Here is a 27,948-nt window from a genome sequence, read left to right on the forward strand (position 1 = left end):
ACTACACCAATCAACGAGCAACAGCTCAGAGCAGTCCACCAACCAGTAAAGATCGAACAGTCTGGAAGATGCTCTCCCTGCCATAAACCGCATCCACCTCTGCTCAAAGGGGAGGGGCACAACTCTGCCATTGGGGTCGCCTGGCTGTGGAGGACCTCTAGGGACTCCTGCAACCGAGCTTGCATGGCCGGAGCCGGCATGCTCCGAGCTTGCATGGCCGGAGCTGGCATGCTCAGCACCCTGCTGCTCCCAACCGCTGACATTGCTGCTTTTGTCAGCAAGGAAAGGGGAAGTGTAAGATGACTGCCTTTCTGTAACTTTGTTGTGTTCTTTGCAGTAATAATCACTCTTTCACAGGGCAATTAACAGCCAAACTCCTTCACACAGATCCAGGTATTGCATAGTAATTAACATGTGAGTTTGTCTATCCTAACCTTAACCACACCATTATTTAAGAAAAAAAAAAAGTGTCAGAAGTGCAGTCTGAAGGAGATTTTGCACTGTGAAAAGAGGATTTTACTGTTGTAGTGCTGGCTGATGAATGCCTGCAAGGCCAAGACTGCCTACAGCTGCCAAGTTAGTTTGCCTAATCATGTGGAGGCAGGTCATGGGTGCTTGGAGGTAGGGGTCTGGCGGGAAGTGCACTTAATACTGCTATTATGTTAATAGTGTGTAGAGGATGCACTAATTCATATATGACAGCACTACCTCCTACTCAATATAGCATGTCAGTAGTGTACAGAAGAAAACACTCTATATGAAGCAGGAATTAGTGTTAATAGTGTGTATAAAATAGCGCTAACATTGAGCAATTTGATCAAGCCAGAAACAGTAACAAATGGAATGCAGCTTTTTTACTTTCCTTGCTATGTTTTGCGTAATCACTCAGCAACTCCCATTGTATAGTCTAGTGAAAACTCCCAACACTGTCTGGAACATCCTTGGTATAAGACTGTGCTTCTTTGTAGTGGGGAAGGAGGGTTGAGAGACTGTGTGCTCCTTGAGGAGAAGTGGGAGGAAACAGTATTCAAGGTTGTGTGGCTGTGCTCTAGGCAATGTATCTTAACTCTTCCTCTCCCAGCATGTGTGGAGAGATTGTTTTTTGCAGCAGTTCCTACCAGGCTGGGAGAGGGGCTGAGAACAGTTGCACAAAATACTAGTGATGTAGGACACTGAAATCACTTGACCCTTAAATACTGACCTAAAGCCTGACTGACTATAAATGAGGAGAGAGGAGAACCTACTAACCTGACTATTAAGATGCTGGGATATGGGTGCCAGTGTCTTAGAGCTAAATAACTGCAAGCCACATTGCCTGGGATCTCTGCCCAGTGAGACAGGGCCACAGATAGTGCAATCACCAAGTTGTCCACCTTGGTATGTGAGCTCAAGCAGTAAGGAAAGACACTGTCAGGACCCTGAGTCCACTGATAGGCCTTAATGCCCCTGAGAAGCCTACCTTGGGCCTCCACCCACATGCTGTGTCCATGAGCTGGAGAGGAAACTCACCTAAAGTACTGTCATGCACTTAAGCCTAGAATATGACAAGCTACTTGAAGAGCACTGGCAATATGTCCTGTTTAGTGATGGGTCTTCTCAAATTTTTGGCAGCTGGAGGAGATGGGAAGCTGCAGTTTGGAGTCCATCCAGAAGGTGATATGGGTGGATGAATGTGAAGGACAATTGAGTCCAAAGGCAAAAGACTGGCCATTGATGTAGCATTACAGAGGAAATGGCCCAGGTTATACCTATATACTGATTCTTGGATAGTGACCAACATCCTCTTGAGCTGGGTCACATAGTGAAAACTGCATTTGACAGACATGAGGAGAACTCATATGGATGGCTTACTTGTGAGGAAAAGCACTGCACGGGATTTGGAAAAACTCGACATGCAGCTGTGACATGTTGATGCCCATATCCGAAAGGGAATGGATACCGAAGAACAAATCAACAACTGTCAAGTGGACCAAGCTGCTCAGATCACCACAATCAACAAAGACCTAGACTGGGAACATAAAGGGGAATTATTTGTAGTTCATAAAACATCAGACATCTGGGATGAGATGACAGCTATTGCTGGGAAGAGACCAAGGAGGAGTGGACTTTCTAGAGATACCATTGTACTATTAACAAAGGACTGCAAAACTTGTGCATTAGTGAAAAAAGCTAAACAACCAGGTTATCAAAACAGAAGGGATGTTCAAACCACCAGTTTGGTAATGCATGGCAAATAGGCTTCTTTGGACTTTTGTGCAGGAGTAGTAGGGTAGGAACATATCTATCTACCCCTGGCAGATATAATTCTGGGCTGGCTGGAGGCTTACCCAGTAGTCCATGCCACTACTAAAAACATGATAGTAAATATCAAAAAACAAAATTGGTGGAGATGTGGTAAACCTGAAAGCCATTGGCAAAGTTGATTCTTTAATTTCAGAAATTAAATGGTAAAATTATGGACAGATGAAGATGGAGTTGACTAGATATCCCATATTATTCCCAGATCTCAAGAAAAGTAGAGTCAACATGTTCAATTACCAACACTGTTGTATGAAACCAGAAAAGGCTGGAATATGTCGTAAGATGTAGCAAAATCTCTGATCATAAAAAATAAGTGTGAAGAAATAGTTCAAACTTAATAGATGAGTGTAACCTTAAGCAATCTTAAATGAACCAGTTTCAGCAATCACAGTTAAAACTGAACTATAACAACCCTGTGGTTTTCGTAGGTCTTTTTATTGTTTTGCAGGATGATCCTTTGAAGAGCAACAGCTTTAAAAGGAACAACCAAACGTAGTTATCAAGTTGTTGATTTCAGTAATAACATAAATGTAAAAAGCAATAGCCTAAGGAGTGTCAGTCCCAGAAATGTACAGGCTTGTTACCTGGAGCTTAATTTGTAGATTTACATGATCTTTTTCTATAGACTAGCTCTGCCAAGAGATTTGAAGAGGCAGTCTAGTAGTCAGTGAGTTCTGCTATATGTGGGCTTTGTTTGATGGTTGGTATTTATCTTCTTCCAGATGGAAGTCTGACTGATAATCAGAATTGATTGATTTAAAATGTCTTAAGTCATGATTAAATTGTATAGGTGAAGGTTTCCTGGTCCATAGGTGAATCATTTTAAATGTGGTGGTAATTTATACTTCTTCCTTTCCTTAGATGTTGATTTTTTTTGTGTGGTGTAAGTCATTACTGTAAAGGATACACTACATTTACACATTTACTTGTATGTTTAACATGTTACTCATATCTGTAATATTTATTCTTCTTTTGGAAATGTTCCATGCATCCTTTTCTGTTATAGGTAACTCTTTTGTATGTGTTGTGGTGTTCTGGGAGAGTACTTTGAGAAAATACTGCTGTATGTTTGTTTTCTCCTTAAATTCTTCCTTGGGCATCACCTGTTAGAAATTGTCAGAGACAAGATTCTGGGCCGGAAGAACTAATATGTCCTATATGGCTATCCTCGTGTTCTCTCGTTGGATAGAAACTGCAACACAATTATAGTGCAGAGATCCTTTAATTTTTAAATAATTCTTAGTTAAACAGAGCTACCTCTAAACCTGTTGGATATGCGTGAATCAACCTGAGTTTGCATTAGCAGATCTTTTCTCAATAAGAATTTTATCTTAACTTGCTGATCTTTTTTGTGATTGCTTCTTTAGATGTGGACAGTCCAGTCGTGGGATTACCTACTAGCTTTAGCTAACAACGTAAGAACGTGTAAAACTAGATGAAGCATGAAAAGAGTATAGGCAAGTTCGAATTTGAGCCTGGCGCAAGTAAGTTATGCTAAAGCTGGAAATGATAGGTAGCGTTAATGGGAAAGTCAGAGCTGGCTTGTAAACCAGTGCCTATAAGCAGAGTTTTAAGAATTTAGCACTGCTTCAAGAGTCAGGCTGGATACAAAGGAAGTGTAGACATAATCATTAGATGTTGTGTGTGAGTTTCTAAACTCTCCCAAACCTGAGGTGGTCTTCATGATGCTAGCTTGAAAGTCTCTCTCTGTGACAGTGCTTACCTCTGATTATTCTCCTGCAAAAGTCCTAGCAGAAATAGGACACAGTTTTTGTGGTATTACGGTAAGGTAGACCATGTGAGGCTGAAGACTGTATTAACTCTTTTGGTTACAGCGCTATAAAACTACAATGTCTTGTCTCCACCTGAATTTTATAGGTGGATGGTGCTAGTTTTCTTGTGAATAAAAATGCGTTGTTTTGGCAGAGGAAAAAGAGTCTGTGCCTTTAAAGAACGGTTAGCAGTAGGCAAGTGATGGAAGCACTACAGTTGTTAAACTCTCTTTTTGGAGGAAAGATATTGATTGACTTTAAATGTCCTTTGCTCAGTGAAAAATAGAGGTTGTTACTGATTTTTAATAAATAGCTGCTCGCTCTCCCAACTATGGAATGTATTATATATGGTGTGATTTTGTTGTTGTTGTTATTAAAAACTTAGCAATATTGTCAAGACAGTTTCCCTTTATCTTGCTGCTTTTTTCTGGCCTTTGCAGCTTGTCGCTAATCAGGGTATGTTTGCGTGAAGGAAGTGCCACATTTTACTGATGCTGAAAGAGTGAAGTCTTGTTTTAATCTCTTCTGTTTTACTCTGAGCTCCAGATCTGGCCTGTCTGAACACAGAATAAGCTGATCATTACTTAAACCAGGCTAGTCCTGTCCTCTTAAAAATAAATAATGTGTGGGGGTTTTTTGATTTTTTTTTTTTTTTTTTTTGGTGACTTTTTTGCCAGGTTGGCAAGTTGAATTTGCTTACCTTTTAGTGAGATGGAGTGGAATAGAGGGAAAGCAAATGATGCAATAAGCCATTGATTCAGCTTTTCTGTGGCAATAAGCCATCAGTTCAACTGGGATGTATTGTGAAACCAGGGCCTCAGCTTTGCAGATGCAGTTGTGTGATTCTCTTGTAAACATAACATGGATTATTTTTTAATCAGATTAGTGCACCCATTTGGTTCACAGTGGGAAAGTGGTGTGGAAATCCATTAGAAGAACAGCCTGAGTTGGTATTGCTGTTGAAGAGTTGCATCAGGAAATTCATCCTCAGTGTCAGATAAATTGGATATGGATAAATTTATCTGAAGTGTAGATGTCTGTTGAATTATCTATTTCAGTTACATACTACTTTAGTCATATCAAATATCTTATGAGTCTTTAAAATATGTGGGATAGTAACATTGTTAGATATGGATTTTCCTGGTACATTTAAGTAGTATTTACAACATCTTTTGAAAAGTAGAATCTGCAATTAGAAGAGCCAAACTAGCATGCCTTCTTCTACTCTCTCTACCTAAAAATTGAATGTAGTAATTCACTTTCTTAGGGAAATATTTTAACAAGTAGCCAAATTGCATGCCGTAATGTCAGTAAGCATGTATGCAGGTTGTCCTCAAGAAAGAGAAAAAGCATACAGTATTTTGCTTATGTTATGAAAAATTATTTCTTCTCCTTAATTGAAACATAGATAGAGTTGCCATCAATTTAAAGAAGCACTTTTTGTCACTGGGCCCTTGTATATTGCTAGACAAAGGCTTGTGGGGAGGAGTCAAGCAGGAAAAATGACTCTTGTATTCTTTTCTAGCTCCTTGCTTAATGAAAACTCATGGTGCTTTAGTCTGGCATATGTTTAGTTTCCTTTTCATTTTGGGGAAGAGGCAGGAATAGAATTAATAAAATGTGTTTTAAGATGGAAAATAGAGAAGGAATGCTCAGATCATATTTAAGAAATGAAGCAGAGGTCCTTTCAGAAGGTACTTTTTCACTTTTTGTTACTGTAATTGGTAAGTACCCTTAATACTAGAAAACTGTTCGGTTAAATATAACTTGAATTCCTTAAATAACAAACAGCACTTGGTTTCTGATTTTCTAGCTACAGTGAAACTGACTATATGCAAAATGTTGAAAAATGCTTTAAATTACTTCATTATTTTAATTATGGCAGTGCTGCTTTCTTTTTCCTCTCTATATATTAAACTGTACTAGTTGTTGTTTTGAGTTTGATGTTTCCTAATTGATTTTTAATCCAAGCCTGAAAAGGTTTTATGCCTTAAATGATTTTGCATTCTAAAGAGGAGTTGTTGGTTTTGTTTTAGAACCGTGAGTGATACATACAGTGCAGTTCAAAACTGTATGTAATGGGTGTGTTTTGTATTTTCAGAGCATCTATCAAATAGTGGCAAGACAAATATTTAAAATGGGAAGATCATGACCTACTTTGCCAGGTAGCTATGGAAGCAGAAGTTGCTATTGTGGATGTTTGTCATTATGAGAGGCCTGAAGATGTATAGGAATAGTCGATGTACTTCTGTGCCTTCTTGTACTTTCAATATACCTTCATAATTTCAAATGATTTTATTTAGTTAGCAGTTTATCACTGCAGCATCTGTTTTTTTCTAGCAAGGTACTTTAGAGTGTTGATTAAAGTATGCGAAGTGTAATTGTTGATTCTTGTGTTAATCAGATATGATCTTGGAAATACGGTAAAATTGGATGACTCATTTAAAATTCCTTTCTTTTCCCAGTGCTTAGATGCACCCTTCTCTGAGTTCAGCCTGGGTGAACTGTTTCTTTGGTTGCTCCAGAAGCTGTTAATGACTTAAGTAATACATTCCACGTGGGATTCATTTGTGAAAAATACAATTATGGATATAAAATATAAAATGTGGAGTTTATAGGATGGTTTTTTACTTCCTGAGTTCTGTTTGTTGATCTCGATGTGTAGGGAGTTATTGCCAGTTTGACAAGTTTGGGTTCTTTTTAGTCATTGTGCTGTTATTAGTAATTATCATGTCAGGTGTATGAGTACAACTTAGAACATGAATGTAATACTACCAGAGTTTCTTAGTTTATTGGCTTTGTTTTGCACGTACCTGTGAAAAGACAGTGCGGAATTCTTCTCTTTAACTGATGAGCCTGATTTTGACTCAGTGATGTTATCTGTGTTTGTGTAGGAAGAAATAAGTAAAAATTATTTGCGGAATTAACTCCTGCAAACCTTCCAAAGCAGGTTTCATTCTAAAATGCGATGTAAACAGATTCAGACTTGGACCAGGGATCATACATAGCCTGGCACACTGAAATAAAATGCCAAATGTAAGAAAATTTCTGAAATTGTCAGCCCTGAGAAGACTTAAGCATATTTGGCATACTTGGGGAGGGGAGGGACTCTTCTATACTCTTGACTGTGGAATCAGCATATTTTGTTTCAAGTTGAAATTATTTTGCTGCCTCATGGAGCACAAAGCACAAGTTAGATGACAGTAAAAGCAGGCAGCCAGTCAAAGTTTTGTTGCAGATTGCTTGCTTCATCTGACAAACATTTGATCCATTTGTTGTTAGTTCCCAAATAATTTTCAAAATGAGCTTTTTGCTTGTATTCAGGACTGATAGAAAGAACAACTGATTGTAAAAGTCTTGCAGTTTGTTTTTTTAGTTTTTATAGCTAAAAATAGAAAAGAGAATATTTAAGCTAAGTACAAAAAATTTACCTTATTTAAAATAATGCCATTTATATGTTTGTTGATTTTTGATACTCATGCAATATTAGGATTTTTTCAAATGGGTTTGACTTTCAGATGTATCTTTTAAGAGTTTCAGGATGTAATGCTTTGTGGCTAGGACATTTTCAGAGTTTAATTTTTTTCAGCAAACCTCAAACCCATGACGAATTCAGTCGCACTGCAAACATAAGTCAGCCTCAACCTTGGTTTTAAAAAATAAGATTCTGAATATGGGTTTAAAAATCTTACACCTGCCTATTGTAGTTTTCCACATCTTTTAAACATTGTGTTAGTAAAATGAGTGTAAATGCTTCTAAAGACATAAAATATAGTCTGTAAAATATAAACTGAGTTTGTGCTGTTATCTAGATGTAACTTTTTAAAATATTTAACTGATAGGCTGAACTACAGGGAAACTGAGCACCACTTTTTGAAGATGATTTGATAACTTGGTAACAGCAGCATTCCTGAAGTGCTTTATAGTGTGTGAATAATTTGATTGTGCTGTTTAGTCTAAACTGTTAATTGTACTACCCTCAGTTTCCTGGTTAGAGGAGGAAAATTGTAAAGCCTTGTGGAAGGGTGATGTCTTAAAACAGCGGTTTCATCTACATCAAAGTGCAGTAATGTATCTGAAGTTATACTGCCTTAGATTGAATGCTTTAATGGAATAAAAACAAGTAAAAGTGTATGGTTCTGATACTGTTGAAAAACAAATTATGTTTGCTTTTTTATATTTTTGGTAATACTAGATAAAAAGGAAAAATACCCAGCTGTTTTAAGTGAGGTCAAAATAATTGAAGCTAGGTAACAGATGTTGGCAGTGTCATCTTTTTAGAAGTCTTTGGGTCAGTTTCCATTCAAGCTGGTGTTTGAAAATGTTGTGTTCTGGTTTATTCCCAGAAAACTGAGTACAGTTATAGATTAAGGTTGAGGAAATTTTTTCACTTTATGCTACAGAACAGGATAAAATATCCTGTGGAAGAAACATAGGAGAGTTTATAAATTTAATTCTGTGAAAAAATTACAGTACTTCCCATTTGTGCTTTCTGAATATATCTAGGCAATATACTATACAAATATACTATATTAAGCAAACTTGTAGGAGAATCTTGGGTTCCCCTAAAATTCTGAACCTGCTTCTTCCTTCAGACATAAGTCTATATAGAACATCATTTCTTTTGCTTTGTTTTACTTTGGACTTCTGAGTTTCATACATGGCTGAGGCAGCGCAGTGGCTGAATTTGGCCAAGTTTTAAAGTATTGAATACCATCTAGCACACTGTTGTTACTATTTCAACTAACAGTATGCTATCTGTGTGAACCAACTGATGCCCGTGTTGGTGAAGCTGGCTCCTGCCACATCATGAAGGATGTCTGTGATACAGCCAGGAATGTTGTCAGTGCAGTTGGCTAAACTGATCATACATAACAGCTATAACATGCTTAGTGAAAACATTGGTTGTGCATGCTTTGGCTGTTGTACCTTTTGTCTCTCAGAAGGCCTTTTGTCAGCTTTGAAAGGCTGTAAGTAATTAACTAGGTCATTGCTACCTGAAATAATGCATGTATTTTCTAGGTACAGAGCTAGGAACAAGCTTTGATCAGAAGTGCTTTTCTTTCATTCAGAGTTTTATTGCTGCAAAGGACTAAATGTGTACAAAGCAACCACACTACCACCTGATGTTCATCTGTCCAAAACTGGACTGCCTAACCAAGCCTTCTGCACCTGCTAGGTTCTGAAATGAGCAGCTTGATACTTCCTGTCCTTAGCAGCCATCTGTTGCAACCTGAAGCAGTGATTGTACATCCAAGATTTGACACTCCGTTTTGTTACACTCTGGCTGTGGTCTCTCGAAAACAGTTGTTTTTAGCCTTGAAGAAGTTGGCAGTGTACTTTGTAATTCTCATTCCTTTTACATCTTACAGTAAGATTATATATACATATTATTACATGAATTGGTGATGTTGCAGAGAAGGTAAATGGTCTAGGTGTACATCATGCAGTGTATTTATTACATGTCTGTACTGATTGGCATGGTGAGGGACAGAGGCAAGGCACTGCGTCATGAGTTTTTCACTGCCTCTTTCCCCTCCATTCCCTCCTTTCTTCACAGTAAGGGGTGAACACTACAGCTTGGTAAAGCTCATCTCCCTTTCCATTCTCCTGCTCTTGATGTGAGCAACAAACATGTACGAGCTAGAGAGGAGCTCTTTGCAATTTACACAGGTCCTGGATGTAATTTGAACCAACACTGTTGTTATTTACACGGTTCTAAAAAGTATTTTGGCTTTGGATTTCCTCATTTAAAACTCCTGCATCTGTCTTGAAAAACAGTCTGTGGTGATAAATTGAGAAATATTTGTTTAGAAGAAGGCAATAGGAAAAATGCATGTGTGTGGATAGTCAGTTTTATTGTTAATCATTTTTTTTCAGCTATTATATAGAAAAACGGGGAAATGACTGCATGGTTTTACTAGTTCATTTTCTTTATTAGAAAAATTAAGAAAGGATGACTGGATAGTATTTTCTAAAACTATTTTGTATGCAATTACTGAAACTGATGACTTTGAAATTGATGCTGAACACTCTGGTGGTACGTTTGGGGGTTTTGTTAGTCTGTATTGTATTTCCAATTTCAATACAGCATTTGCCAGTAAGGAAGCATTTGTTTAAGCTATCTTTGTGGTATAAAAGCTTTATACTTTGAAAACTGTTACGAGTGGAGAAGATACTTTAATTCATGTGAAAATGTATCCTGGTCTTCTGTGCTTTACTAATTATTTGATACTAAATTAGGTGTTCTAAAAAACTCCTATACCTTTTCATTAATGAAATTACAGGCCCAATACTTACGTCTTTTTTTCCCCGTTTCACTGGTTTTTTTAATTATTGTTGTGTGACTTTTAAACAGTCTATAATATCTTGTTATGGGTCCAGCAGGGAGCTTCAATAATCAATAACAGAGACAACAGAGCTGACTGTATTGCTCGCAGAGCCACTGGGCGTTAAAGCCTACAGAACAGTGTCTGTCTGTGCTAAAATAACAAGCCTGTTTCTAGGGTGACTGATGATGGACCTGTCAAGTCAGTGTGTTTTGGGGAGTCCTTGGAGTGGGGGGAGGGAGGTGTCTTTGTTTCTGACCATTGCCTATGATTTATTTCTGTTTCAACATATTGAAATGACGGCTTTTTCTGTGTAAGTTTGACATGTTTATACAAATATGACTCTGAAATTTCTGTTAGTTGACTTCTCGTTTCTTTGAAATGTCCTTATTTTGGTGTCAATGGCACTGTCCTTCAGATCAAATCCTGATTTTGGAAGTAGGTTTTACATCTTGCTGTTGCAAACATGGTCTATGGGAAAATAAGCAATATGATGGGTATTTAGATAGCTTAATGCAGAAGTAAAAGGCAATGGAAACTTTCACTCTTCTTCATACCCCTTAGATTTTTTCACAGTCAAATTCCACAAAATTTAATGGGCTAGTCATTAGGTTTTGGTTAATTTTCTGAATATTTAATAGCAGTTTGTTACTGGTGTGGCTTGAAAATGTCATTTTTCAAAATGTGCATGTTTTGGTACAGTAGTCCTTATGTTTCCCTATAGATTCTTCTAGAAAAGAGTACCAAAATTTAGTTTATATGCAAGGAGAAAGGTATTTTTGTGAAAGAAGAATCATTCTTCCTTAAAATTGGACCACCTGCTAGGTTGTTCTAGCTATCTCGTAATAAAAAATTATGATCTTATTCTTCCTGTTTTTTGACTAAACAATAATAGTCCAGAAAGAAGACTAGTTATGTTCAAGGAAAACAAACAATGCCTCTTTCAAATGAAGTAGCATGTCTGATGCAAGTTTCTCTGAGACTATCCCATTCGTCATTAGTGGAACTGTACTCGCAAATATATGATAGCAAGGAAGACAGGAGGAAAATATTGCAGTTGAAAGCTGGGGGAAAAATGCGCTTTTATTTACGTACTTCCTTTTTCAATATTTTTAATGTTGTTTATATGTTTCATTAATTCTAGAGGTAATGCTGAGTAAATAACTGACATAATTCTGAGAAGTGGACGTCTTTTTAAGGAGTATTTTAAAGTACTTAACTTACTCTCCTGTTCCCAACTGTATTTAACTTACAAAGATGTAATGAAGGTTCATTTCTAACTTTCAGATGTTTGCTATATTATTTTGCTATGAGTGCAGCCTTTTTTACACTTGAACTGCAGAATCATTAACATATGTTACTATCAATAAACATAAATCATAGAGCAGCTTAAGTAATTTCAAAAAAACCCATCTTTTGCTGTAATCTAAAAGGAAGAAGATTCACCATATAATTGGTACAGTCCTTTTAGCATTCAGGTAGAGCTGCAGTGCTACCTTTGAGTGTAGTCTTGTTTTGGAAGAAGTGACTATCCCTGAAGGGTTAGGCATTTGTGCTTACTCACCCTGTCCACATCATCTGTTTTGCCTGTGTCAGTGAGGCCTTACAGTGCACAGGAGCAAGCAACTCAATTAAATTAAATAGCATGACAGAGAGTCATGCTGGCAAAACCAGTGGCTGCGTAAGCTGACATTACTGCTGAAAGAAGTGCTTGACAGGTGTTTCTAAATAACAGTCAAGGAAGGATGTCAAGGTGAGCTTTGTAGATGAGATACAGTTGCTCTAACTAGTTTCTCAGCTGGACTTTTAAAATAATGAATAACTAAAACGTAGCTATTCAAAACCTGTATACGGAAAGGAGTGGCATTGTAAGACTCTATAGCTTACAGTATTTAGTAAAATTTAGTAAGCTTTTGTAGTGTACTAGCTAGACTATAGTAACTTCTTGCGTGGACTTTTTGAATGCTCAAGGCCTTGCCAGCCTTTTTAGCAGAGCACACTGTAGTAGATCTGTGTCATGGCAGTAGATGTTTCATCATGTCCCAGAGTAGTTGAAAGCTAATTCTCTCAACTCTTCCTGGTACAGAAAGGAGAGGCTGACTTGCTTCAGAAACTTGAATTCTCTCATCTCTTTTGGGTTTATCTTCTTAACTTATGCAGAGTCTCCTCACCACATGCACATTGTATTTCAATTTAAGGGAGAACTGTCACTGTGCTCATTTTTCTGTGTGTTCTTGTAGAACATTTTGCATCAGCTTTATTTTTGCTTTTAGTCAGTGACTGAGAAAGTTTTTACCAGTCATATTGCTGGATAGCTGGTGAGATATGGAAAAGCATTTTTATAATGTTCTTGTACTTCAGAAATAGCTTGGTCATTTTCTGCAAAAAATCTGGAGTTCCTAGCAGTCGTTTTATATAAAGCCCCTCCAGGGATGGTTTTTCCTTACTTGTCCTCATTCAAACCAATTGAGGTAGTCTCTTTTTCTCTTAAGTTTGTATCAGAGGAAGTACTTGTTTGGATTTATTACTGAAGAATATAATAGAGAATGTTACTATGTCAGTTTTCCAGTATTTTTCGTTCTGAGAATAAAGAAATTGGCGTAGCTTGAGTTATTGTTAGTTTGGCGAGACTCTAGTAATCAAATTGTGATAGCTTTTTAGGAGTAGCAAAAACTAATATGCTGTAACTGTATGAGTAGATGTGTAATTTAGTATTGATATCAAAAGTTCTAAAAAATGTTTCAGTAGAGCAATCAATAACAGTAGTGTAATCAAAATCTTGTGGCTGTAGGAAACTAATATTAAATTCTGGAATAACAACTATTAATTTTTTTTTAACTTAAACATGATGAAATGTAGGCTAATTTTAAATCCTTCTGTTATCAAACTGGAGATAGGGAGATACACTTATGGATACTTTTCCCCAGGAACCAGTTTCAGACTTACCAGTTGCAGTTTCATGTAGCAGACCTACAAAATATCTAATGTTGCAAGTTATTGATGCTCCCTTTTTCTTGCAGCAGTAACATTTAAGTTGAAAACTACTAATTCTGTTAGTACATTATAAATTACAGATTCTATGGAATTACAGATTCTATGGAATTACAGATTCTATGGAATTACAAATTTTCCCACATGTAAACTTATATCCAAACAATTTAGGATGATTTGTAAAAATCTTGCCATTACACACTTCTTTAACTTCCTCATAAGCTATGAATACATAGTGTGCCAAAATAGTAGATTCTAGTTCCTCCACTAAGACGTTCATTTGAATCTTGAGGGAAATCAATTAATAAAACCTTTTTAAATAATATGGATTAGAAAATTATTTTATTCCGAAAAGGTCTGGGGTTTTTTAGGTATCAGTGCATTTAACATGAAATATGAAATTATAAGAATGCATGTTAGCATTTTCTTTGAAATTAACTTTGACTATGAAAACAGTAATAGGCGAATTAGTGCCAAGGTTCATAACGAAACAACAAAATATGTAAAAGTTGCTCAGTAAAGGCACCAGCTGCCAGAATCTGACATGCTAAAGAGTAAGCTTTTGATACAACCTTGGAAAAAAATGCAGCAATTATTTCTGTTGAGTACACTTCTTAGAAGTTCAACACTTGGATATTGGTGTACTCAAAGTACTCCTAATAAGTAAAAATTAATAGTGTTATTGGATGCTAACTAAAAACCATTATCCATCCAAATAGAACGTGATACTCATCAGGAATCTAGTAAACATTTCATTCACATAATTTAATAAAGTAAGTTTAAAACGTGAACATCTGAATAAATTATCATGAACTATATGATTAATGGTGTATTCCATTGCTCAGCCAAATAAGCTAGGCTTTACCTTAGCCTATGTTTTATTGCAAATGCATTTAATTGGTGGCAACTGAAAATGATTAGAATTGGAATTTCCTTAAAATACAAAGCAGGTTTAAAACAGACCCTTTGGGATATAATCTTCTGTATTTATCTTTTGAATGTAGTTCCAAAGAATGTCCTCCCTTTTGTAATGTAAGTGCCATCTGTGCAGTACTTCTTTTTTTTTTAATGTAAAGATGATTTCTTGTAGTGTTTGCCATATTAGGTGTTACATTTAAATATAATGTTAAGATGTGGTTTCGTGATTAACAGTAACAAAAGTCTGTACTGCTGACAGAGAGAAATGAATGCGTGTTTTCTGGCTTCCCACACTAATTCCTGTGCTTCTTCATGGGCAGCTAAATTTGGCTGAGAACTGTTTTCAGCATCCTAGCCTGGTCACAACCTTGCTTCATGAATGACTTTGCCAACATGAGGGAAGCAGCAAGAACATGTGGTTAGTTGCAAGAAGTAAAAGGACAAAACTGTCTCTTAGTAGCACGACAGACGGCTTATAAAGTAGTTACGAAACCCTCTGTAAGTGGTACTTCCACAGCCAATATAAACCAGCAGAATGGCTTGCTGCTGCTGAAAGGATGCTGTCTTACACCCATCTCCTCCTGTGCAAGTGATCCTGCCCCCTCCTTTGATCTGGATCCTGCTGCCTTTCAACACTGCCTCTCAGCTGATAAACTGGCATCAGTGTAGTTTTCTGGCAGGTTGGGGAGTTGAACCATCTCATAGAGAATCTGATGGGCACCAGAGATGGTTCAAGATGAACAACTCATGACCATGGGCAGGGAATACTGGGGCAAGGGGAGTGGAGGCCTTCCCTTCTACCAGAGTGGTGGTGATTTGTTTGGATCAGCTTACTCTGTCCTGTAGAACTACCCCCTTAGTCCAACTTGTTCATGTAAATACTTTTATGGAAGAATGTGATAAAAGTTTTAGGAACCTCAGCTGCCTTTTAGAGGCTCTGTGGTATGTTATTTCCTGTTGGCAATTTGGAGAACTGTGATACGGAGAAGTTGATGCTTGGCTGGCATATTAGAGCAGTGTTCCACATTGGCTAAATAGACTTAACTGGCAGCTGGGCACTGATATTTGGATGAAGAACTTATAGTGCTCAAACTCTTTTCTACTAGTGGTTAGAGCCTCAAACTACCAGTGTTCTTAAGCATGTGCTTTGATTTTCAATATCACTTTAAGTACGGTGTTATCTACCATCAAATTCTTAGTACAAGGATTAGATTAAAAAATGTGTAATAGGTATATTTGAAAGTGTACTGAGTTAAAGTTCCGCTCAAGCTCCATGGTGGCCAGACACAAATACTGGCCTGAGCAGGGTTTATTCATATCTGGAAACACAGCTGAATTGCAGACCTGGAGCTTGTTAACAGGTGATTTCTTTTCCTAGCCATTTGTTATGTTTGATCTTTTGAAACATAAACTGTTTGTAGTAGCATAAGTAATATGAGAAATGATCAGTGTAACACAGATGAACTTGATAATAGCCTCTAGAGACAGAATGAACAGTTGTGTGGTAGGTATTTGCTTTTTTTGTTGTTGTTGAAACTTAAGTTCCTCACAAGCCACCTACATGCTGAATAGTGGATAGTGAGTTTATAAAGGAAATGTGCTTGGGAAGAATAAATGACAAGAGTTGTTTAGCTTTTATATTAAGCCACTTTCTCCATAAGACTATTTACTGGTAATCTTGTCTTTTTTTTTTAGTGTGGACCTGACGAGCTTCTTTCTTCTGGTGTCACTAACAGGCCTTTTACCATGAACAGTTCTACTTCAGCTACAGGTATACCCCCCCAAAAAAAAGATTTTTTTTATCACAGTTCTTCAACAATGTGTTGTGTGCTCACTGGTAATGTGTTTTTTTTCTTTTGTATTATTTAATGTCTCCAAGAGCAGCCTCACCAGATCCTGAAGTCTAATCAGACTCCAACAGTAGAGCCACTGGAGTCTATCCAGAAGTCTTACTCAGTGACAGTATTAAGGAAATCTAAAGCTGACTTGTTGAAATGGGCCAAGAAATGTCTATTTTCAATAGTCATGATAAAGCAAGTAGTTTTCTGTAGATGTTCTTGTGTTCCTGCTCAGTTTTCCTGCACTTGTGTTTGAAATGAATTTGTTTTGAAGTATCACAAGGTTAACAGGTTTACAGAGCCGGAAGGTGAATATCCTATACCAATCTCAGTTTAGTGGAACATAAGACAGATTGTTTGGTTTCCTGAAAAAGAGCTAAGGTGATTCCCTGCTGAAAGGGGTGTTCTTGTTCCTGGTTTCTACTCTGGTTCCAGAATCTCTTAGGCAGCACATACAGTTCTGTGATTTATTCTGTAGATGCTTTTCTGCCATTTGGTCCCCATAGCATCTCTTCATGGAGCCACATGAGTGACAGTGTTTTGGCAAGGGAAGCGGTAGGAAAAAGGAAAAATTTTTGATTAGATGGGTTCATTGATCTGGTTCGCTACAAAGCTGCACATATTATTCTTCAGCACAGTGGTTTTTTGGGAGGTTGCAGAATTAGTAGATAGAGGCAGAGTAAGGAAACCGGGACTATTTATGCAGTAAGGAGACTTGATGTGAAAACACTGCCGTATTTTTTTCAAATATGTTAGAGTGTTACTATCAGCCAAAAAATTCATGTTGTGCTCCACTCTTACATGTTGGCCAAGAACTTTGTGGTTACACAGTGAATTAGGTCATTTGAAAAGTTGGGAGTGAGAGATAGCTGGGACTGCTTCTTTTAGAGATACTCTCAGCTTATGAGGACTTGAAGTGTTTGTGGCTCGGAGCTGAATAAACTAACCGTTTCATGACAAAGGCAATTGTCTATTAGCAGTGGTTTCTAGATAATTGGTTTTGTTGTGGAGCAAGGCATGGAGCAGATGACCTTGATAAGCCTTCAAGACATGCATTCTGTATTTCCAGTGGAGAATAAGGAGGAAGAAGAGGCTGAGGAACTAACTTAAGATTTTTCTTTTGCACTTCTTTGACTTACCTATCTCAGATTGTTCATGCTTCTGCTAGTTGACTCAGTATGAAGTCCAGAGGCCTCTGCTTGGCTTGGAGCAGCATTAGCTCATAATTTAGTAGCTTAAGTATATTTCAGACCTTTGTAGATGGTATTTTTGTGGGGAGAAGCCAGCTGGCAAGAAACATAAATCTGTACTGAGTCCAGGTGGCTTTCGTTAATTACCAATACAAGCACTGATAATGCATAGTGACTTCCAGAGGGTCTAAATAATATTAAACTTTAAAATAAAATAGAGGTGTCTGGCTGTTAATAAGTCTAGAAAATTCTAGTTCCTCATTGATAACTATACTTCATTTTGGGATTACATTATCTCTATTGAGATGCAGCTGTTCACCTAATATAACTGTAGCAGGTTTTTTTATATGGTGGGTCACATATTTAAAATGCATTTGGGTTTCTTGATCTGAGATTATTGATTTGGAAAATATGTTTGTATATTCATGAATCATGTTTATAATTAACGTCTTTTGTAATGCCAGGCCCCAAATTTCTCCATGTTTATAAAGCTTCTCTTGCCTTTATGTTTCTATTTTCTGCTTTCACCCATTTTAGCATAAAATTCTGAAGAAGTGATGACTGTGGGCATGCTATAAGAAATTATTGAAACCATTTGAAAATTGAGGTGCTAGAGAAAATGCATGATTAGCTCTCTGCCTCAAGATTCATATCAGACAATAGCTGGAGAAAGAATGGTTTAACAGAAGCTCAGACTTTTACACTTGGAATGGAATGAGTGCTACCTTTTACTGCCGATTTAGTGACTTACCTAGAGAAGTATTTTAACAGCATGTAAGATTTTTAGGTCAGATTTTGATCAGTGTTCAAAAGCTAAATCAACTAGAGCTAACATATATGCTTGCTACTGGGTAGATCTTAACAAGTTAAACAGAGGATGTGCAATCTGTGTATACAAGCCAGAACTGTTCTAGTGAGCATGTTCCATTTTTGGCTGAATGCCTCAGCTGCAAACTCTTATGTAACTTAACTCTCAGTAAAGATCTAGGGAGAAAATCCTCTGGCTGATGCTTAGTTCCATCTTGTCACTTGTGATAGTGAGTCAGAACCTAGAAGGTGTTGCCTCTGTGAGAAACCCTCATCCTTAAACTAAAGGCAAAATTCTTGTTAAGTTTAATTTGCTGCTTCATTTAAAGTAAAGGACTTAATCATATCCCGTTTGAGCCTGAGAAGTAGATTATACAAAATAGGACAAGTCATTAGGCTTCCATGGTAATATATCCTGTTGTGGCTTGCTAATGATACACACTGGGTACATTTCTCTTCTTCTTAAAATCTCATCCCCAGCAAGTATGCTATTTGTTCACTTTTTTTCAAAATGCACATGGTGCGCATGTTACCATTTGGAATTCCTTGGTGGAAAAACCCAGGCATGACAAACTCTTTCTGTAAGGGAGAGGGGGGAGGAATCAGGTACCTTGGCTTAAAGAGTGCCACTGTTGGGGCTTAGATCATCCAAGATTTATAGACTTTCAGCAGTTAAAAAAAAAAAAATTGTGAAGTTCTTCGTACAGAATGACTTCTGTGAATTGCTTCTCAGCCTTAGGCTGTATTCAAAACTTACAGGAAGCTCTGAAATTGCTTACTAAGTAAATACTAATGTTTGTCCCTAATGTTTTGGGATTCTCTTGGGAATGTTAAACTTAGCACATGAGATGTGAAGGCTATCTGTCTTGCTGGAGTAAAGCTTTCTGCAGCACACAAACCAAAAGAGAATGCTGTTTCTTCTCATAACTTGAGTGACGTGCAGTTAGATTTCAGTAGTTTCCTTTCCATTGAATATGCTGTCTTCCCACTCAATTTAGTATATATTTTTTTCTTTAGGTCTCATAAGCCTCTGTAGCTTGTTTTAGAGAGTCTGTTACTGAGATCTGGAGTTAGGCTAATGAATTTAATTTTTATTATTGTGGCAGTTATTACTGTACTGTGATAGCTTCTAGACCATATGCCTGTTTCAGGTGTGTTGTTCTGTCTAAAAGTGCACTCAACGGCTCTGAGTCAGGTCCTTAAGGTGTAACCATTGGTCACTTACCTGTTACAGGGTCCAAATAAACATATGTTCCAAAAAAGCTGTTTGTTTGAAGTGGAAGATTTTAGAATCTATATGGATGCCATGACTCACTGCTGTGTATCCCATTCAAGGACACTTTAACTTACAAGCATGCAGAATACTAGGCTTTCCTTAATAAAATTCACTCAAGGTAGCAACTAAATCTGGTTAAGGAATTGACGGTGTAGGAAGATAAGGTAGTAATAAAGAATGAATTTATTACCTCCCCAGTTACTACTGATTTCCCCTTTTCTGTGTAGGTAGCATGTAAATTTGTTACGGAGGATTTGGGAAGAAGTTACTGGCCTCTCTGGCTGTAAGACTTCCAAAAAATTTGGAAAGGATGTACAGGTCTTTAAACTGTCCTCTGACTGTATATAAACTGTACTTTCTTAGTATTCAGAGAGCTGTAGGTAACAGTCAGTGTCAATGTTGAGGGAGCAATTTATCTCTCTTAGGTTTTGGCATCTACACTGTATAATAAGTTTGTGTTATTTGCTTGTCCATCCCTTTCCCTAAAATATTTTAGCAAATGGGAGTGACAGCAAGAAATGTAAAGGAGACAGATCTCCATGCTCCCCCTCTCGTGTCCTTCATCTTCGTAAAATTCCAAGTGATGTCACTGAAGCAGAAGTCATTTCATTAGGTCTCCCTTTTGGCAAAGTAACCAACCTCTTGATGCTAAAAGGAAAAAGTCAGGTATGTTATTTTCAACATTTCAATATAAGAGCAGGGCTGAAGAAATGTGGTTTGTGTTATATGACTGCTTTGGTATTGCATTTGACTTAAAAGAATTGCAACGATGTCTAAATATTTCACTGATGGCTCAAGATGTTCATGTTTTCAAATGTGAAAGGATGTATTGATACTTATCATAACAGTTTTTAATATACTTTTGGATTAAATAATGATCTAATAATATGTTAATGAAATTGATTAACATTATATCCATTTTATGTAAGAATACATAGATGATCAAGAACTGCATTGCCATTACTGATATTGAAATATCTTGCCTGATTAAGATGCACATATTTTAAGTGAAAAAAATTGATTAGTTTTTGTTTAATCTTTGTGTGATTTTTCAGTAGCATAGCTTCCCAAGTGTTATACTTATTCCATCTCTTCTTTAATGATTTTTTGTACTTAAAATTTAAAAATCTTTTTAAAAATCTTTTAAAAAACACCCCACAAATCAAATAAATAGCCCCACAACTACACACACACACACGTGTATGCACACATGTATTTTGATACTGAGCAAAATACTACTATACTTTCACATGATCTTTTTTTTAGTGAGAATGGAGTTGGGAATAAATAATGCTCTGATGCTTTGTTCTCTCATGTAAACAAATGAACATTGAAAACTGCTATATATTGTTTGCAGGCTTTTTTGGAAATGGCTTCTGAAGAAGCTGCTGTTACTATGGTGAACTACTATACTCCTGTTACACCTCACCTCCGCAGTCAGCCTGTTTATATACAGTATTCCAATCACAGAGAACTTAAGACTGACAATCTACCTAATCAGGCTGTAAGTATAATATTTCCATTTAACAGGACAGAATTGCACATGACTTGCATTACTAAATAAACAAACTGCTTTTTGCTAATACATCAATAATCAGCTGCTGTTTCCCTCATATTGCAATCTGTTGTTTGCCTCAGTTGCAATCTAGGCTGTAAGCTTTCCATGCATTCTGGGCAAAGATTAAAATTGCTGTGGAGGAGCTCAAGCTCAAGAATGGTCTATCTTGATGAGCAGAAAATCAAGTAATGGTAGCAGGAGGCCTGCATAGATGAACAAGTAGCTCTTGACAAAACCAAAACAAAAAAGGAAGCATAGAAGAGGTGAAAGCAGGGACAGGTGACCCAGGAGAAATACAGAGGCACTATCTGATCATGCAGAGAAAGCCAAAGCCCCTGATGAGGCATGTGAAGGCAGCAAGAAGGACTTCTAGAGGTATATCAGCAGCAAAAGGAAGGCAAGCAAAATTGTGGGCCCACTGCTTAATGGGGCAGGGGCCCTAGTGACAAAGGAAGGACATGGAGGACGCTGAGGTACTGGATGCCTTCTTTGTCTCAGACTTTACTGGTAAGAGCTATCCTCAAGAATCCCAAGCTCCTGGGACCAAAGGGAAAGTTTAGAACTATGAAGGCTTGCCCTTCATGGGTTAGGGAACTTTTAAATGAAGTGGACATGAGCTGGCCCGTGTCATTGCAACTCTTGCTATCTTCAAAAGGTCGCTTCTGACCAATCTGATAGCCTTCTGTCAAATGAGATGACTGGTTCAATGGACAAGGGAGAGCATTAGATACTATCTTGATTTAGTAAGGCTTTCGGCATTCCCATGACATCCTCCTAGACAGACTGATAAAGTACAGCCTAGATAAGTTGATGGTGAGGTGGATTGAAAATTGGTGGAACTGCCAGGCTTGGAGGGTTGTGATCAGTGGCACAAAGTCCAGCAGGAGGCCAGTCACTAGTGGTGTCCCCCAGGGGCCAGTATTGGGTCTAATCCTGTTTAACATCTTCAGTAATAACCTAGATGAGGGACAGAGTTCACCCTCAGCAAGTTTGCAGATATGGAACTAGGAGGAGTGGCTGATACACCAGAAGGCTGTGCTGCCGTTCCGAGGGACCTCGGCAGGCTGGAGAGATGGGCGGAGAGGAACCTCACGGAGTTCAACCAAGGGAAGTGCAGAATCCTGGCTTTGGAGAGGAATAATCCCACACACCAATACAGGCGGGGTGCCGACTGGCTGGAAAACAGCTTTGCAGAAAAGGACCTGGAGGTGCTGATGTACAATACGTTGGCTGTAAGCCAGCGGTGTGCCCTTGTGGCAAAGACCAGCTGCATCCTGAGCTGCATTAGGCAGAGCATTGCCAGCACGTAGAGAGAGGTGATCCTTCCCCTCTGCTCAGCAATGGTGAGACACATGTGGAGGCGCATGTGGAGCATCTGAAATACTCTAGACTAGGCTGACAGAGGTGGGATAGTTCAGTGTGGAGAAGAGAACTGGGGGAGATTTTGGCAATGTGCACAAATACCTGCTGGGAGGGAGTAAGGAAGATGAGCCTGACTCTTCCTGGTGGTGCCCAATGACAGGATGATAAGCAGTGGGCACAAAATGAAATACAGAAAATTCCACTTAAACATTAAAAAAAGAGTTTTTTATGGTGAGGTTTATCAAACAGTGGAGCAGGTTGGCCAGAGAGGTTGTGGAGTAGCCATTCTTGGAGATGCTCAAAATCTGACTGAACAAGGCCCTGAACAACCTGCTGCACTTCACCCTGTGTTGAGCAGGGGGGTTGGACTAGACAGTCTCCAGAGTTCACTTCCAACCTCACCAGTTCTGTTTTGAGCTGATCAGAGGTTTGAGGTGCAGCTGTCTTGCTTCTATAAAGTGAGTATGGATCCTGAGATCCAACTAGAAAGGAACAACTTCTTAAGTATGGAAAATCAGTTCTGCCAGCAAAGATGGATGAACTTTATTGAAAAAGCAGACCTATCCATTGTGTTCCTGCATGGTTGGCCTTTTTCTTCAAGTCCTGCTTGGGCTATTTCTTTTCTCTTTTCTGTCACCTATGAGACATAGTTGTAGTAGTGTTTGCTATCTGCTGCAAAAAAGTTCACTGCTTCTCCTAGGAATCTCCCAGTTTGTATTCAGTGCTGAAGACTTCATTGTTTGTCCTGTTCTGCTCTAGAAGCTTCTCAGTTAAGCACAACCTTTTATTCTTGTGGAAAAAACATTCCCCTCTTCCAGAACGTCCTGTATGAATGCAAATGCCAGTACAGAAAGGGGCAGCCATCCTCTTTGCTGCCCAGCCACAAAACATAAATCAAAATGTGAAGGAACAGGTGTTTCTGGTTCTGTGTCTTTAGAGATACTAAGAATCTCATGCTTTTCCTGGGAATTAATAGGTAGAATTAATGAATTCCTCAAGGCTCCCTTCTTCTATCAGTTAACAAGTGAAAAAGACTGCTACAAAATTGTTTTTCTCTCTTCCAGTAGATCCAAGATTGTAGTGCCCAGAGGCTGTAGATAATGATATCTTTCTTGCATATAGTGATTTTTAAAATATTTCTTGTACCTCTTTTCCTACAATTTCTCAGCAAACAGCTTTTTAACTTTATCTGTTTCTTAAATGACATGTCATATCTTGCAAATGTAGAGGTAACTAGTTATATGGCCAAAAAAGTCATACTTCCTGATGTTATTTTCTTACATCAAGATTAAATAAGCACAGACTATGGAAAAATATAGTATTTGTCTTTTGGGTTTTCAGATATTTTTCCCTTTGCTTGGGTAGACTGTCATAGAGAATCATTTCCATACAACTTTTCTAGATAGCTTTCTGTTTTTAAAAATGAGGTGATTGTTTTGAAATATTGCTTTGTTAATCATTCCGTCCTGTGTAAATTTTTTCTGGCAGTACTGTGCCACAGAGATTTAGAAGGATAACAGTGTGAAAGAGCTTTTCTCATGGGGTGGCCAAGCCTTCATTTTGGGGGTAGGGGTGGGAGATTAAAAAAAAAAAAAAAAAAAAAAAAAGCCTTTTTCATCAAGGAAGGAGGCAGGCAGGTTTCTCTTTGTGAAGAGGTTGCTGGATATCTCAGCAGACTCATGCTTATGATAGTGTAATTGGGAATGGATTTCTAGTCCAAACCTGGTAAGAGATGGCCAAGTTCATGACTGCAGATTGTTTGCAATGACACTCTCTGTTCCCCTTCCAAATGGATTTCAGCAGGAGATAAAGAGCTAGCTTCATTCATTTGAAACCTCCGTCATTCCTATAATGGCAATTTAGCATTTAACTGCTAGGAATGACATGGCCATGTTTCATTAATGGAGGTATTATGTTGTCACTCATAACCTAGATACAAGAGATCATTCATAACTTCCCTTAAAGCCTGAGTCTATAAAAGCAGGTTCCTAAATCACAAAGTTTGCAGTTTGAAGGGAGCTTTAATTTAAAAAAATCCAAAAGTTTAATGTTTTATTTGTGTGTTATAGCACTAGTCAGATCATTGTTGCATTCAATATTGAACAGTTTGGGAAGACATAACTGAGGAGTATTCCCAGAGGGAGCTACTCTAAAGACAAATTGCTCTGTAACTGGTTTTCTGGATGAGTTTTTTGACAGAAACTTGATACTAATAATATTTTCTTCAGTGAACATTTATAGTTAAGTATAGTAATATTAAAACTAGAAAAGCTTGAGGTATTCCTGAGGCAGTAATTCTGTGAGTAACTGAGCTCACCTAACAGCTTACGGCTGCCAGAAGGAGAGGGTCTGGTACATCCTTCCTCCTGCCTTCAGCTGTGCAGTTCTGCTCTCCCCTTTATACTATGTCTGTGGTTCTGCTCTCTCCTTTATACTATGTCTGGTACTTGCTGGATTATTCTGTGAGTGATTCAGTTCATAACTTGGCAACAAAAAAGGGTAGGTTTTTTCTGGGTTAATTTGTTGAATAGGCTTGTGATGAGGGGAAAAATACAGCAGAATCTCCAAATCTCCTCTCATTAACAGTGATCTCTTAGATTGGTTCATTACATTTTAAGGAACTATACCCAGAAGCTAAGTTAACCTAGAAATGTGTCATCTATTCCATTATTTATGAACTAACCATGGTGCTGTGATTTCAAGAACACATTTTTATGCCTTTCAAAGCAGAAAAACTTACACACTTTGTCTCAGAAGTAGAAAGTTTTCTGTGTGCTTCTGAAAAATGGTAAATGTGGACTGATTATGTGATTTGATGATACAACTCCTTGGTCATTCTGAAGACTGCTACTTATGCTGTCTATTAACAATGGTGTATTTTGAAAGTAGAAAGTCTATATGATAATGTTAACATTTAAAGTAGATGCAGTTCACTATTCTATTAACTTCAATATTATCAGTCATCTGTATTAACTTCGCTGTTAAAGCACTAGTTTATAATGTAGTTGGCTTTGGGACTGTACATAAAATATGCATAACTGTGACTAGTTCTGATCTACATAGAAAATATTCCAGTTTTAGCACTGCTAGATTATAGAGACAAATGGGCTAGATATATTATTTAAAAGAAGTCAAAACAGTTTGCCTCATTAAATTTTTTTTTGTATGCTATGAAGTCCCTCTTCTGGGGGCTTATTTTGCTTTAGTGCAATGTTTGCACAAGGTTTTTACTGTTTTAATCTTTTCTTAGCCTCTGACTTAAATTAGCTTGACTTACTTATGTTTCTAGACTTACATTTCTGTGGACTTTCTTATATTCTATGCTACTTAGAAATAACTGGTTACAATATGTTTTGAAAGAACTTTTGTCATTCCTAAGTTTTAACATTATATATCAGCTCTCAATAGCTTGAAAATATGGAGAGACTGTCTTCTCCACTAACTTCTTTTCACTAAGTAACTAGGATTTTTTGCTTTTACTGTATCAGTAACACAGTAGCACATATACCACAACAATATATTATTTCATTTTTACAATTTGTGTTTTCTTAAAGTTAATTGCTAATCTTGGAGCTGTAGATGCTATCTGAAGAACACAAGGAAGGGGAAGCCCATCTGAGGCATTATGAACCACTTTCTGCCCAGAGAACAGATCTTGGTACTTAATTAGATATGGACGTTATTGCAAGAGGTCTTATAACCTGCTTTTGTAAGATGTGTATTCACTATTACTATACTTCCAAGGGCTGGCCAAAGTCAGAAACAGGAAATCAGTGTCTTTAAGTTGTACTCAAGTTTATTCTTAATAGTGTTATCTTTAATGTTGACTCTTTATTATAAGGAACCTATGATCCTAGATCCAATTAAATGAATATTTTCAATGATACATGCAATTGATGTAGTATAATTTTTTGCCAAGCACTAGAGTTGATTTCAGCCTTATATTTTTTTTAAAGCGCTTAAAACTGATTTATTCAGAATATGAATTGAGCACTGCAGGTAAGTGATTTTAATCCTAAACTCTAAACAATGAAATAAACTCTTCTCAGAATAAGATCAAAGTATACAAACCATCATATTGCAGTTGAAATCTGCTTGGATTTTTGGATTCTGGGATGAATTGCAACTGACCTGTCCTTTTGCTATGTAGATCATAGCACGTGCTACTTGCAGATCAGTTTTGTTTTCTGTAGGAATGCTGCGAATTGTGACTGGGACAAAAATCAGTGCTCATTTTTAATTTGTGCTGATATGAAAGTCACTGAAGTCTTGCGAGTTTGTCAGTCTGCTAAAGGTTGTTTGTCTCTTTTCTCATCCAGGATTGCTGGATTGGTTAGTCATGTGTAAAAATAAATAACACATTTTTAAGGATATGGTGTATATAACAGCTTCAGGAAAACTACACTCATATTTGCAAATAAGACTCCTTATCTGTATCTCAGAGCATTTTCAGCTTAATGCATAACTCTGTCTCTGCTTTGTCCTTCTGTAAAAACATCATTTACTTTTAAATATATATATAATCTTTTTTTTGCACTTGTGACTCTTATGTTTGACTTCCATTTAAATTTTTAGAGATTATAGTAGAGCAGCCGAGCACTGCAATTCAGACCTCATAGTGTCTAGGCTCAGACCTGACAGACAGTTTTTACAGAGTTGAATGTTTACAAAAGTAGGCAACAACTGTACCTCTGCCATGTTTAGTCTATCTTCCAAGGCAAGAATATCACGGAGACATGGCTTCAAGCTGCAAGTATATCTGGAAGTATATATGGAGAGCACTCCATAGTGTTCTCAAAGACAATCTGAAGACCTTTTGGAGAAAAGCCCATCAAAAATGACTGTAGAGACATCCCAAGTCCCAGTTAAGCAGTTTGAGGAGTGAGATCTAAAGAGGTTGTTTGTGGGCAAAAGCTTGACTCAGAAAAAAGAGCACGGTAAGCACCTTCAAGCTTATTATCAGCAAAACAGCTTGTGAAGAGAATGAAATCCTAATGAAGCTGAGCAAATGGTTCTTGGTGTGCTGACTGGTTGGTTGTCCACTGGCGTATGGTCATGATAATGATTTCTCAGAATATACATCTAGAATGACAAAAACATACAGAAAGAATGCAAAACTGCATTCATATGACATTACAGTGGAAAAGTGGTAAGCACATACCTAAAAAAGCTTTTGCCCTTCCTCAAATAGTCATGTAATTTTTAAGAATGTCATACCTGTATTCAATGCAAGTATGATATGACTTCTTTTAGGAGCTGGGGGAAGCAAAGGAGAGGGGATGATTTACCTACTCACCTGGAATTCCAGTAGGTAGTCAGGGAAATACTTTAAAAATTGTATATCTTTTTTTTGAAAGAGAACTTCGTTTACATATGAATAATTCATACATGTGTAGGTTAATTGTGGTCTCTCCTGTGTCATCATTTCAGAGAACCCAAGCTGCATTGCAAGCTGTGAATGCTGTGCAGTCTGGAAGCCTGGCTATTACAGGTGCTTTTACTACTGAAGTTGGGCTCCTTCCAGGTCAAGGTTCTGTCCTTCGAATCGTTGTTGAAAATCTTTTCTATCCTGTCACTTTGGAAGTGCTGTATCAGGTAATGAGGAT

General features: G+C 37.5%; 1 protein-coding gene across 26 annotated transcripts in view; it reads left to right on the forward strand.

Annotated features, from left to right (window-relative positions):
- PTBP3 (polypyrimidine tract binding protein 3) overlaps positions 1 to 27,948 on the forward strand; it is a 65,192-nt gene that overhangs the window by 13,067 nt on the left and 24,177 nt on the right. For 19 of the 26 annotated variants that reach the window (XM_064502241.1, XM_064502239.1, XM_064502240.1 and 16 more), the window contains 4 exons: positions 16,007 to 16,082; positions 19,919 to 20,088; positions 20,780 to 20,926; positions 27,773 to 27,937. In XM_064502241.1, the coding sequence (XP_064358311.1) occupies positions 16,007 to 16,082; positions 19,919 to 20,088; positions 20,780 to 20,926; positions 27,773 to 27,937 (558 nt within the window). Of the gene's footprint in view, positions 1 to 1,611; positions 3,786 to 6,174; positions 6,239 to 16,006; positions 16,083 to 19,918; positions 20,089 to 20,779; positions 20,927 to 27,772; positions 27,938 to 27,948 lie in introns of all 26 variants that reach the window. The other 7 variants (XM_064502255.1, XM_064502261.1, XM_064502251.1 and 4 more) reach the window with 2 other exon arrangements.

This window comes from Dromaius novaehollandiae, chromosome Z, assembly GCF_036370855.1.
Source record: "Dromaius novaehollandiae isolate bDroNov1 chromosome Z, bDroNov1.hap1, whole genome shotgun sequence".
Taxonomy (NCBI): domain Eukaryota; kingdom Metazoa; phylum Chordata; class Aves; order Casuariiformes; family Dromaiidae; genus Dromaius; species Dromaius novaehollandiae.